At 45.3% G+C, this 12038-nt stretch overlaps 1 protein-coding gene across 4 annotated transcripts; it reads right to left on the bottom strand.

Annotated features, from left to right (window-relative positions):
* Window positions 1–1713: 1713 nt before the first annotated feature.
* Window positions 1714–8921, bottom strand: LOC144128450 (RNA-binding protein 1-like). 4 transcript variants are annotated; one of them, XM_077661864.1, is made up of 6 exons: window positions 8776–8921; window positions 7169–7363; window positions 6532–6624; window positions 4101–4130; window positions 2163–2271; window positions 1714–1957 (listed from the first exon to the last, which is right to left on the bottom strand). In XM_077661864.1, coding segments are annotated over exons 1-5 (426 nt in total). In that variant the 5' UTR covers window positions 8778–8921; the 3' UTR covers window positions 1714–1957; window positions 2163–2165. The 4 variants fall into 4 exon arrangements, with proteins under 4 accessions (XP_077517990.1, XP_077517991.1, XP_077517989.1 ...); XM_077661865.1 differs by lacking the exon at window positions 4101–4130; XM_077661863.1 differs by lacking the exons at window positions 1714–1957; window positions 2163–2271; window positions 4101–4130 and adding an exon at window positions 2815–3201.
* Between the last annotated feature and the right edge of the window lie 3117 nt (window positions 8922–12038).

The raw sequence follows: 12038 nt of genomic DNA, 5'->3' as shown, positions 1-12038 counted from the left end.
CCCAATTTGAGGTTTTCCAGGGTCCGAAAAACGGAACGATCAAATTTTTAGAAGTCGCAAAACGATCACAAAGCCCCGCTCCTATTGGCCGGCACGGACTGGCAGACATATCGGCCAACAGCAGCGGGGCTAAAGGATCTTTTTGCGAGAGGTTGGAGATTGTATCGCCCTAGGTCGTTAGACACCCTGGTTTTATGATTTTAGTTGCTTCTTTGCCGTGCAAATATATCCCTTCCCTTCGAAGTCTATACATCGCAGCTGTAGCGTTTACGTGCCGTTCATTTTCACATGTGCAGAACGAACACTACCAGACTATGATAACCTTTACCCGGTAGCCTTTGTACCAAGAGCTGGCGCTATAAAAACAGTGAGCCTTGGTCCCGGGCAAAACTAAGGGCCGGTTACCGGTTCAACGCCCTGCATTCCGCAGCCATTCATGTCTGCACCAGAGCATCTCAACATTGATAGCCGCTGCTACACCAATGAAATTTCCATCCACTGCTCTGCAGTTTCAGAGTGAAAGCTCTACTTCACAACCAAAGCCACAAAAAGCCGTGCCATCGCTGAAGCCTTACCTAAATAAATATTGCTGCGACTGGGATTCAAACTCGCGGTAGCGCGAACAGATCAGCTTGTGTTAAACCTGAGACTCTTTCGCGGGCTGTGCATATTGCACATCCAGTTATCAACTTCCATCTGCAGCGCGAAAAAATAGCAGCTTAGCCTTAAATTTTCAACAGTCCAATACCATCGCCAGGCATGCTGATGACACAGCAAAGCAAAACCATGAATTAATCTGGATAAACAAATGCTTTCTCCGCACTGCACGGCCGCGACCCGCCCACCTCTTCCCAACACCGAATTCAGATGATGGATGCCTATCATAGCCAAGCAACCGCAAATGCAGCAGGAAATGGTAAAAAAATGCTGAGGGCACTTCAGTCTTGCTTATGTGCAGGAATTTTCTAGAACGCAGGTTTTTTCCACAGCGACCGTAGGCATTGAATTTTCTTCCTGTCGGTTCGTATTTTTTAGTTTATATTCAATTTTGCTATTAATTTTTTACTAATTGCCAAGAGTATATGGGTTAAAGAAATTGACGACTTCATAATGAGACGGATTTCGCGGACGGACGACGATGAGCCATTAAAGGCTTTCGCCTAAGGCTCAACTCAGACTAATAAATGTGCAAGCTCGCGAGATGCCCAGCAAGGCCTTCCTTACTGAGAGGGTTTATTGACTGGAAAGGCAGATGTTGGCCTGAAAGATATGTGGCCTACTACTGCACTGAGGAACGGAACGGGAAGAGAAAAAAAGAGGGTCACGATGGGGTGTGATGACGATGAGAGGAAGCAGATGAAAAAATAGAAAAAATGCACACTTTCTAACATCACAAATGCGTGGCAAGGTCCGTGTCGCTTAAAAAGAGTGAGCACTCGCGTTGCCTGTACAGTTTTCAAACTATATGGCCAAGCGTCGAAGATCAAATCCTCCGAGAGGGGCCCTATTGCATGCGCAATCCATAGATTACGTTTAAATGTCGCCTTCACGCGCGAATACTTGCACTTAATAGGACAAGCGGACTCCCCGGACTGTACCACGTGGCGTGCAAGAGACTACAGAAAGAAACTCCCAATAGCAGTAACAACATATCGCCCATGAGCCAAAATGAGTGGCCCTGTCATGCAGCAAGCATAAACAAGCAACACAAGATTGAGTTGGAAAGTCTTTTAATGGGACGATTGCCAATTCATGATGGACACTACACAACACATAGTGGCTCAAATTTTCATCTCTCCTAAATTTTTTTTTTTTTGCTGGAAACAAACTTAACATGACAAACAAAAAGTAATGGAATCACACAAGCAAGATGGTGGAAACGGCAAGCCCATTCTTCTGTCTTCCCACAATCCTTCACAGGATGCCAGCAGCACAGCAGAGAGGCCAGTCCTCGGCCCTGCATAGTTGGGACGCCACCCTTGCACTATAGATCACTGTTGACTCGCAAAGCGAAGCAGATGCATGCGATGCGAAGGCTCGCTGACAATGCTTTTAAGCCGAGAGGCGTCAACAGTATTCGGCGAAGGACGCAGGTCTTTGTTGGCAAGTCGATGAGAAGGTATCTGCAGTGCCCTGGAATGCAATAAACTCAAGCTGCCTACCTGTCAACGCCTCTCCCGAGAGAGGGAGCGGCTTCCAGTAGACCTGCGCAAGCTGCGGGAGCGGCTACGGCTGCGGCTTCGGGAGTAGCGTCTTCTTGGAGAACGAGACCTGCAATGGCAGTTCAAGGGGTTAAATCACTGCCCCAAGGGAAGACTACAGCTAGACCTAAGCGTCTGCCCACCACAACTGTACCTGCTGTTCTTTCAAGCATTCCAAGCCCATGCATCTGCCAAACGGTATCTTTTTACCAAATGAATGATTTATTCAATTACTTCTGCCATCACAGCACCAATCAATAACAGCCTCTCCATCAGGCAATAGCTCCTCCCTCGACCAGCGCGAGCTAATCCTGTTTTGTACCCATGAGTTACCTTCCTGCCTGCACGAATCCTTACGTGCCACTTACATGAGCGTTAACTCAAACACAGAAATTGCTTTCTAGTTTTATGAAGAGCTAAAAAAATCACCTGTGCAAGGCAGCAAACTTGAAACTGCTTAAAACAAAAACTGCAGGCCCTCTGCCTATATCACTCCTCTCGCTGGTCAGATAGATTTGCACAGAACACAGAGGGGCACAGAAGGTGCCCAGCAAAAAGGCCTGCCTCTCCCCCCTAACTGTCAGTGACGCGAAAATGACATCAAACGGGTAACCTGTGCCAGTGGCAAAGAAGAGCGTTGAGCGCCGACCGGCCAGCTAGGCGAGCGGTGGCGAGCGAAGGGGGGCACGAGAAGGGAAGAAGGCATCTGCCGCTGAATGCGCTGCCATCTCCCAGCGGAAGTGTGTTGGTTGGGGAAGCTGTTGGCGCTGGCATTGCTGCCTTGATTTGCTCGCACGGGGGCGTCCCGACGTTTTCTCTCTCTCAAGGGGTGAGGGGGTTGGTGGCTCAGCCAGCCGCGTTGGCGGCAAACCCTTCCCGCGCAGCGAGATAGAAGTGTGGCGGTGGTTGTAGTTGACGGAGGAGAAAGGTGGTGGTGGTGGTGGTGGGTTGGGTCACTTTAGTCCCTCGGGGGGCAGAGTTAGAGATGATGTCGCATGCCCTGTAAGGTGCCCCGTCACGAGAATCATTACAGGAACCTGCACAGCAATGGCCCAAACGCCAAACCCAGGCATCAAGTGTGGCATGTTTAAATATACATCACAAAATATTGCATGGAGTATAAAAAAATTGGCAACAAAGGCTTTACACATTAATGCTATTCCTAAACCCTAACCTTAATGAAGCAGTACAGGTTACAAAGAGAACGTGTCGGGCATTAAATATGACAAGCTGCCATGAACGTTACAAAATGCTGAGCAATTGACAAAAAATGGCAACAAAAGCTAGTACGTTCTGGCTGTCTAGGCCACACTGCACTGATCCCACTTAAAGCAGTGCAAACTACAAAATAAACTATTTGTCTCGGCATCAGTGCATTTAGTGTGACAACCTTAGATACACATCACAAAATGCTATGCAGAATATAATAGGTAACAAAGGCTTACAAATTACTGCCACATTGACTATTCTTGACGATGCTGTGCCAACTACCTAAATTAGTACAACAGCAGCAGTATGAGCTGCAGTCACAATTCCTTCAAAAAATGATACAGGCAACACAAGACTTGCAACACTAACACTATATGACAAAGCAACAGCCTACTGTCACAAAAAAGTCACAGGCTGCCTGGGCTTGGGCACGGCCTTTCCACTTATTTGCCAGAGAGCAAACAAGTTAACAGCCACTCTTTTCATCGCAGCATGAATATAAGCAATCTAAGGACTGTCCTCCCACCACCAACGTTTTGAACACAACACCTGCAGGTACAAAACAAGACCAGCAAAGAGGTGAAGAAACCACAGCACACTAAAGCATGTCACTAGGGTCTAAGCAGTGACAAAAAAGCACAGGGACCAATGGACCAACCAGGCACACAATCAGCCCAGAAAAAAACCTACCTGGACCGCCTAGCTCCATACCCTCCGTAGCTAGAAAAGCAAAAGAAAAAAAAAGGAGCGACACAGATTTGGCATGCGTCTTTAACAAAACGATTGAGCTCAGACGTTTCTTTAGGAGCAAATTAAGACTGCAAATCTGATAATGCAGCTGTCCTTGTTCAGCCAAGTCTTAAGTTACAATTTGTGCACTCCAGATGCAAGAGCGACACAAAATTTAAAATCAGATGCATATCTAGAGTCAAGCCAAATTGAACCGGCAATTTTCAAAGCCCATTTCACAGCAAAGAAAGGAAGTAAGCGCTAAACAAGCTCAGCTCAACCATGTAACACAAAAAGTATATGCAGCAGTCTGAAATGAACTTACTGTCATACAAAATGGGCTTAGCAATGACTAAGATGCCAGTTCATTTAGCACTACAGTGAAATCTCATTACCACAAACCTCACATTAATGAATATTTCGGATTTACTAACTTTTCATAAATCCCTGCCAGAATGTCAATATTTTCTAAAAATATTTCATTGCTATGAATTTCAAGATACCGAATATTTCAAAAAAGCATGCATAACTTATCTGCTCACCTATAATAAAGCCACCTCATTATTACGAACTTAACTTGAAGTAAGAGGCCCAAAAGTCCGTGACAAAAAGCCCCTATTATTTAAGACATCCAGACTGCTGCTAGTTACCATCATCTGTCTCGCACAAGAAAGTGGATACAGGACTATCAGGAGGCGCTTCTGCCACATTTTTCCTCACTTGCGGGTGTAGCTTGGTTTTTCAATTAGTTCTGCCATCGCGTGTGTTCAGCCATGCCGGCGAGCTTCATGCAACACTGAGTTGAATTGCGTACTGAGACAAAGTGCTGGTACCTGATTCAAGAGAAAGCAACTGCCCATTTCAGAGGGAGACGGTAAACATTCAAGAACTGGACAACCAGTAAAAGCAGAGCAACATGTGCAAGGAGCACGGCACTGTACTGCCAACCATCATGACCATTTCAAAAGATCAGGAAAAGATAATAAAGCTAAATAAGCAAGTCACATCTTGTCCTTACAAGCAAACGATTGTAATCATCATGATGTGGATGAAGAAGCCCTAAAGTGATAACGAGTCCAGCGCTCATAAACTTGGTACCTGCCCTACGCTACAAGAAAAGGCCTGAAAATTCCCTACTGCCTCTGAGATCACAGGATTTTGAAACAAGTGTCAGCTGGCTGTTTTGTTTCCTACACAGGAACCGAATTACCTGGCAAGTAATTGCCAACGAAGCAGTGTGGACAACGAAAGCACAAACTCTCCTGGTGCAATGATCGGTTTCAGACAGCAGAGTCATTCTTCAAGAAGGACACTTCGCCAACAAAATGGCATGCTTTAATCAGCATCTGCCTAATACAACAACAAACTTCAAAGGATAGAAGAGCAGGAGTGGAAGAAAAACCACATCTTTAAGTATGTGTTCTCTTTTGTACCTATGCACTAGGGGACAAAAATCTTCTAGCTGTCGGAACATACGCAAATCATTGCCCCATGAAGAGCATCCTCTCGCTACCATGCGAGTAGAGGACAACCAAGTGGGCATGGACGAAGAGTTGTTTTCAGAGTGGTCCATCAAGCTCGACAACCAGATGTGACGTGGTCGCAACACTCTTGGTCGTGGACAACTGCTGAGCACACAGTCAACGCGTGCCGGGAATTCCTGCCACCCAACAACAATTCACTGCTCCAACCCCAGGATCAATGGTTCATAAACAGTTTTAAAGCATATTTTCAGAAGTGCCCTTTGCACTGATTGCAGATTACCCTTAGTCTCTAGCTTCTGACCCCAACCTACATTAGCCAAGCTACGGGTCAACTTTGGCATGATGGAACATGAAGACATCCACCATCTGTAACTGCTGGAGAAAAGCAGGCCTTTTGAAAATGCCATTTTGTACCGAAGTCTGCTAGGGTACAAATGCAAGATAGTTACGGAACGAAGTGGGCGAGAACCCCCCCCAGAGACCTAGCCTCTATCAGCAAGCTTCACACATTTACCGGATGTTGTAAATGTTCCCAACGATGTGCATAAGAAAGTTGACATCGAAACCTGGCATGTGCCCTTTCTGAAGGTGCGTAATTTTCATAGTGCACTGCAATTACTAGCTTAAACTTGAGAGTCAATATTCTTATATTTCAAAAATAACGAAGATTCCGCACAATTCATTGTAGCGATATTTCACTGTAGTGGCTTTCAGGCAATAAAAGCCAGTTGCTCAATTTAACCAATAAGGTACCGCCCACAGGTACCAACCAGCCTCCACATGCAACATATGCACAGGGACTGTTTCCTGTTGAAGAGCCACAAGAACCAGAGCCTCCACCTAGTCTGCACTGCAAAACATTGCAATTCAACGTGACAAGAATGCTACTAGCAAGGACCAAAGCTTACCGAGGTGGCGGCGCAGGCGGGCGCCTGCTAGCCCCACCACGGCGCGAGCGGCCGTGAGACATTTCCACCCTCACCCTTGTTCCACAGAGACGGCTGCAATACCCGAAAGGAAAGAAAGACATTAGGCCTCACTCATCACTAAAAGGATTGCAAAGCCAATAGGTGCAATTTCTATACAATTTGCGAAGTGCTAAAGCACACAGGGATCGCATCGCATTGTAAATTTCTTAAAAAAGTGGTCACAATAAGGCTAAGCGGAGAAGCAGGTGTGGCACTAAGCTGTAATAAATCTTCAGATCAACCGTCAAGATCGCAAGGTGCATACCACTTCCGAAACGTGGCACGATCAATTTTCGTGACCATCTCGAAAGCGCGCCAGTTCTTGAATAATTGGTTGCGGCGTCAAGGGAACACAACTTGGGCGTCGCATAGCCGCTATGCTCGAAAGCAGCAACCACAAACCGCTTCTAATGCTTCAACCAACCAGAGAGTAATCGTATTCCCTTGAAGGATCAAAGTTACAATATGGGCCAATTAAGCGAAGTAATGTTTTTGAGGAGATTGTCTACTCATGCGCCACAGGTCATCAACAGGTAGGTAACCAGTGGGACAGGACCACACACTTCATCGTGCTCACCTGCCATCCAAAGCACGGCAGGCATCCTCAGCATCGCGAGAGTCTTCAAACTCTACAAAAGCAAAGCCTGGTGGGTTGCGGGCCACCCAGACATTGCGCAAGGGGCCAAACTTCGTGAAGGCCGCCTCGATCTCGTGCTTGGCTGCCCCGCTCCCCAGGTTCCCAACATACACCTTGCAGTCAAGGCTCCACTCCCTGTAGGTGCAGAAATGCAGAACAAGTTTTAATTGTAGAAGCCACAAACGTGCATAAGGAAAAACTTGCTTCTGCAACTGCTTCATCAGGTGCATTTCGAGCAGTGGCTCAAAGCAACACAGCTTGTCAAGTAATAAGGAACTGCATCAGTAACACCTGTAATATTTTGTCAAAGTTTCCATCACACTTCGATCGCTAAAACAGATGCGGAAAGCACAATTTATCTGCGAGCTCTAAAGGCAATTTGCACCGATTCTACAGCAGGTTACAAGGCGGCTACATGAACTACTATCATACCCGCAAAGTACTATGATTTGGAACCCATCATGAGTGAACCTGCTGAGGATTCTGTTTTGCAAAATAATGCGCCCTTATACAAAGCACCTGTTATCTTTAAATCAACGGTTAAGTAATCAAATTTACAGCAGTCACGGGCTGGCAATGCTTCACGACCCGACCTCCAGCCACAGGTCCTGTGTTGCAGCACGTACTGAGCGCGATAGTGCTCATAACACATGCAGCATACGGATTACTCAAATGCCGGAGCTAACGATTATCCTGCAAACGAAAGAAAATTATAAAACGTAAATTGGGGTATTTAAAGCCCCCGAAGCGACACATGGACTATGAGGGATACAGTCGTGGAGAGCCCCGAGTCAACTTTGACCACCTAGGGATTCTTGAACGTGCGCAAGCATCGCACGAAGTTTGCAGAGGCGAAGCCCAAGCAAAGTAGCAGTAGTACAACGATTTTAGCACTAATGTGAAGGGATTCCGGACCATACGACCCAGCTTTCAAGCAGTACGCGGCACGATAAGACAAAGCTGACAAGAAGTAGATATTACGCACGAGTCTTCACAAATGCAACAGCGAAACCACGAAATATTAAACTACAAGTGATGCTTTTAGCGCTTAAATACCACCCTTTGAAATTTATAGTTTTTATTCCTCAGAATTACGGAAACCGGCGCGCGCTACATTCGCGCTGCTCGGCAATGACCGACCTTCAACGCTACAGCGACGCAGATCGCACCGGAGCCACCTGCACAACTGTTGTGCACGCAGCACACATGTCGTACACAGGCGTGATATCAGCTAGAGCATAAAACCGCCGCTCCGACCGTCGCGACCACCACCGTAGTTGTTACCTACATTCCACTCACAAGCGAAACGCCTGGCCGTCTTCTTGCACCGTGCTGTTCTAGAGGTTCGTTGGAAATATACGTTAGAAAAATAATCGTACAAAGCACACCACACAAATTAAGGCAACAAAGATAAACAGCCCAGGCGAGGCGTAGCTCCAACTAGGCTTAGAACACTAACGTATGCAAATAACAATTATGTCCCACCAAAACGGAAGTAAACTGCCACACGCTTGTTACAAGGTGTAACTGAGCGAAAACGTACTCACATCTCGCAAAACTGCGGCGTTCAGAGCTTTCTTCGGGCTTTGTTCACTTCCGGACTAGTCCTGCAAACCCAGAACAGCAGAACGACGCAACCAACGCTCCAATCACCCGGATGAAGAAGCCCTCTGCAAATCTCTGGACTGCTACTACCCACAATCAACCTTAAATATATGTAGGTAGCGCTGCTTTTAAGTTCTCAAAAAACAATAAAACGCCACGCTGGATTATTTTGCTCTAATATTTTTATGTATATGTATGTTATCGAATTTCATTATTACTCCTCCGCCGCTGTTTTTGCCTCTCCTTGAGCGGAATGGGGAAGAACGTATCAAAACATTTACCATATGCACTAGTGAAATACTAGCAGTTTCACTGCAATTTCGGCTTTTGTCATTTTTCCCCCCTTTTCCAATGCAATTTCACAGATATTTTTGTTAAATATTTGTTGAGTAGCAGTAGTACAACGATTTTAGCACTAATGTGAATGGATTCCGGACCATACGACCCAGTAGATAGTAAGTACGCACGAGTCCACAAATGCAACAGCGAAACCACGAAATAAACGCTAAGCTTCCTTTAGCGTTTTGCGCATTTTACATAAGCTATTTTATTGCGTACGCAATACTTAAACTGTCTATTGGCTTTTCCACCATTTGATAATGGATTGCCTAATTTGGTAAAGCTCTGGCTGACTTTTTTTTTCTGACGTGTGGTGGCGCTAAATACTTGCCCAGGGAGGTGGAATTGGGGCATTCATTCATAAAAGTATGAATTTTCAAAGGGTTAGATTGGGATGCAGGGAACATTTATGGCTAAAAGGAACAGTGGCAGGCAAGCTAACACTCCTTGGCTTTGTATACCTGTGGACAGGGGTCAATGCCAAAAAGGAAAACAGGAAAATGTTAGAATGTATTGCAAGCGACATTGATGAGCTAGGAGGACAGGGCGAGATAATTATATTAGGTGACATGAATGCACACATAGAAGACCTGGATGGGTACACGGATTCGACAGGAAGCATGCTGCAGGACATGTGTGACAGGCATGATTTAGTTGTATGCAACAGCACCGAGAAGTGTGAAGGGCTCATAACATGGGAGGCAGGGAATCTGCACTCGACGATAGATTATGCACTAATGTCACAGAGGATGTATAATAGATTAGTGGTAATGAACATAGATGAAGATGGTTCCAGAAGTCTAGGTAGTGACCACAAGCGTATCAAGTTGAGCTTCAGAGGAAAAAGCAATGTAGGACTGAAGCAAGACGGACAATCAGGGGGAAATTTTTACTCAGAAAAGCAATTGGAAGTAGCAGCCAAAAGAATCGAGAAAGTAATTTTTGAGGATAGTGAAACAGAATGGACTTATACCAAATTAACTCGATTACTGGAGCTAGAGCTAGCTAAGGTGCGAGTAAAGCTAAAAGGGAAAAGATGCAAACCCAAGAGTTGGTGGGATGAGGAGGTCAAGAGGGCAATAGAAAAGCGCAAGGAAGCATCCAGAGAACACAGATATTCCAAGAAGAGGGGGGAACCAAAACCCGAAGTAGACAGAAAATGGGATACCTTCATAAAGTGTAGAAGGGACGCATCCTATTTGATTAATGAGAAAATTAGAAGAAAGGGTGCCCAATGGATGTCAAAAGTAAATAAAAAGGATAGAAAAGCAGCCCAAAAATTCTGGAAACATCTAAATGCAATGAGTAATAAAACTAGGCTAGAACAAAGGTTTATTGTTACAGATGAGGGTATTCGACTAGAAGGGGATGAAGCAATAAAACACATAGGAACAAGGATGACGGAAAAATTTTCAGCAAAGCACGTGGTACATAGTTTATCGAAGGAGGATAGACCGGTTACAGAAATAGCTTCACTTGAGCAAGGAGAGTGGGAAAGGGCAGAGAAGAAGGTTCCTAGTGGCACATCAACAGGACCAGATGGTATCCCGATTATGTTGATAAAGAAGTTAGGACCAAAATCCAAGCAAACATTAATACAGGTAGTGAACAAAATGATAGTGGATGAGAAAGTCCCCGATGAATGGCGATTAAGTAGAATGAACATGATATATAAGGGAAAGGGGGACAAAGCAGACGTAAGTAACTATCGCCCCATAACAGTGACATCTGTGGTTTACAGGGTGGTGATGCAAATTATAAAGGATAGACTGCAGGCTTGGGTGGAGAACGAGGGGGTGTTAGGGGAACTACAGAATGGGTTCCGGAAACAAAGGAGGTTGGAGGACAATCTATTTTCATTGACACAGTGTATAGAAATTGCAGAAAAGGAACATAGGCCCTTATTGCTAGCATTTCTGGATATTAGGGGAGCCTATGACAACGTTACTCAGGAGCATTTGTGGGACATATTGGGAACATTGGATGTGGAAAATGGAGTAATTAATCTTTTAAAAGATATATATAGAGGTAACAGAGTGCTCATAAAATGGGAAAAAAATGTATCAGGGCCTGTAGAGATACAGCGGGGGCTTAGACAAGGATGTCCTCTGTCCCCTTTGTTGTTCATGTTGTACCTGCAAGGTTTGGAAGCCAAGCTAGAGGGGAGTGGACTAGGCTTCAACCTATCTTTTTTCAAGCAAGGGGAATTGATTAAACAGACATTACCGGGACTAATATACGCGGACGATATAGTGATAATGGCTGACAACAATGAAGACCTGCAGAAGTTGTTAGACATATGCAGTACAGAGGGAGATAGATTAGGCTTCAAGTATAGTAAGGAAAAATCTGCAGTCATGATATTTAATGAAGAGGGCGGCGAGCATAGAATACAGGAGTTCGTGCTAAAAGTAGTGAATGAGTACAAGTATCTTGGGGTGTGGATAAATAACAGTGTTGAGTATCTGACAGAGCATGAAAAATATGTAATGAATAAAGCTAGTAGGAATGCAGCTGTCATGAAAAATAGGGCACTGTGGAATTACAATAGGTATGAGGTGGTAAGAGGGATCTGGAAAGGGGTGATGGTCCCTAGCCTGACCTTCGGGAATGCGGTCCTGTGTATGAGGCCAGGTGTTCAAGCAAGGCTGGAAATTAGGCAACGGGGAGTAGGGAGGTTAGCTTTGGGAGCACATGGCAATACACCAAATCAGGGGGTACAGGGGGATATGGGATGGGCGTCTTTCGAGAGCAGAGAGGCTAGCAGTAAGATAGCATTTGAGGAACGATTGAGAAGGATGGAGGAAAAGCGGTGGGCTAGGAAAGTTTTCAGATACCTGTATATAAAGAATGTTGACACGAAATG

This window comes from Amblyomma americanum, chromosome 4 (genome assembly GCF_052857255.1).
Source record: "Amblyomma americanum isolate KBUSLIRL-KWMA chromosome 4, ASM5285725v1, whole genome shotgun sequence".
In the NCBI taxonomy this organism is placed as follows: Eukaryota; Metazoa; Arthropoda; class Arachnida; order Ixodida; family Ixodidae; genus Amblyomma; species Amblyomma americanum.
Note: the sequence above shows the minus strand (reverse complement) of the source record. Positions and strands in the feature narration are given on the sequence as shown.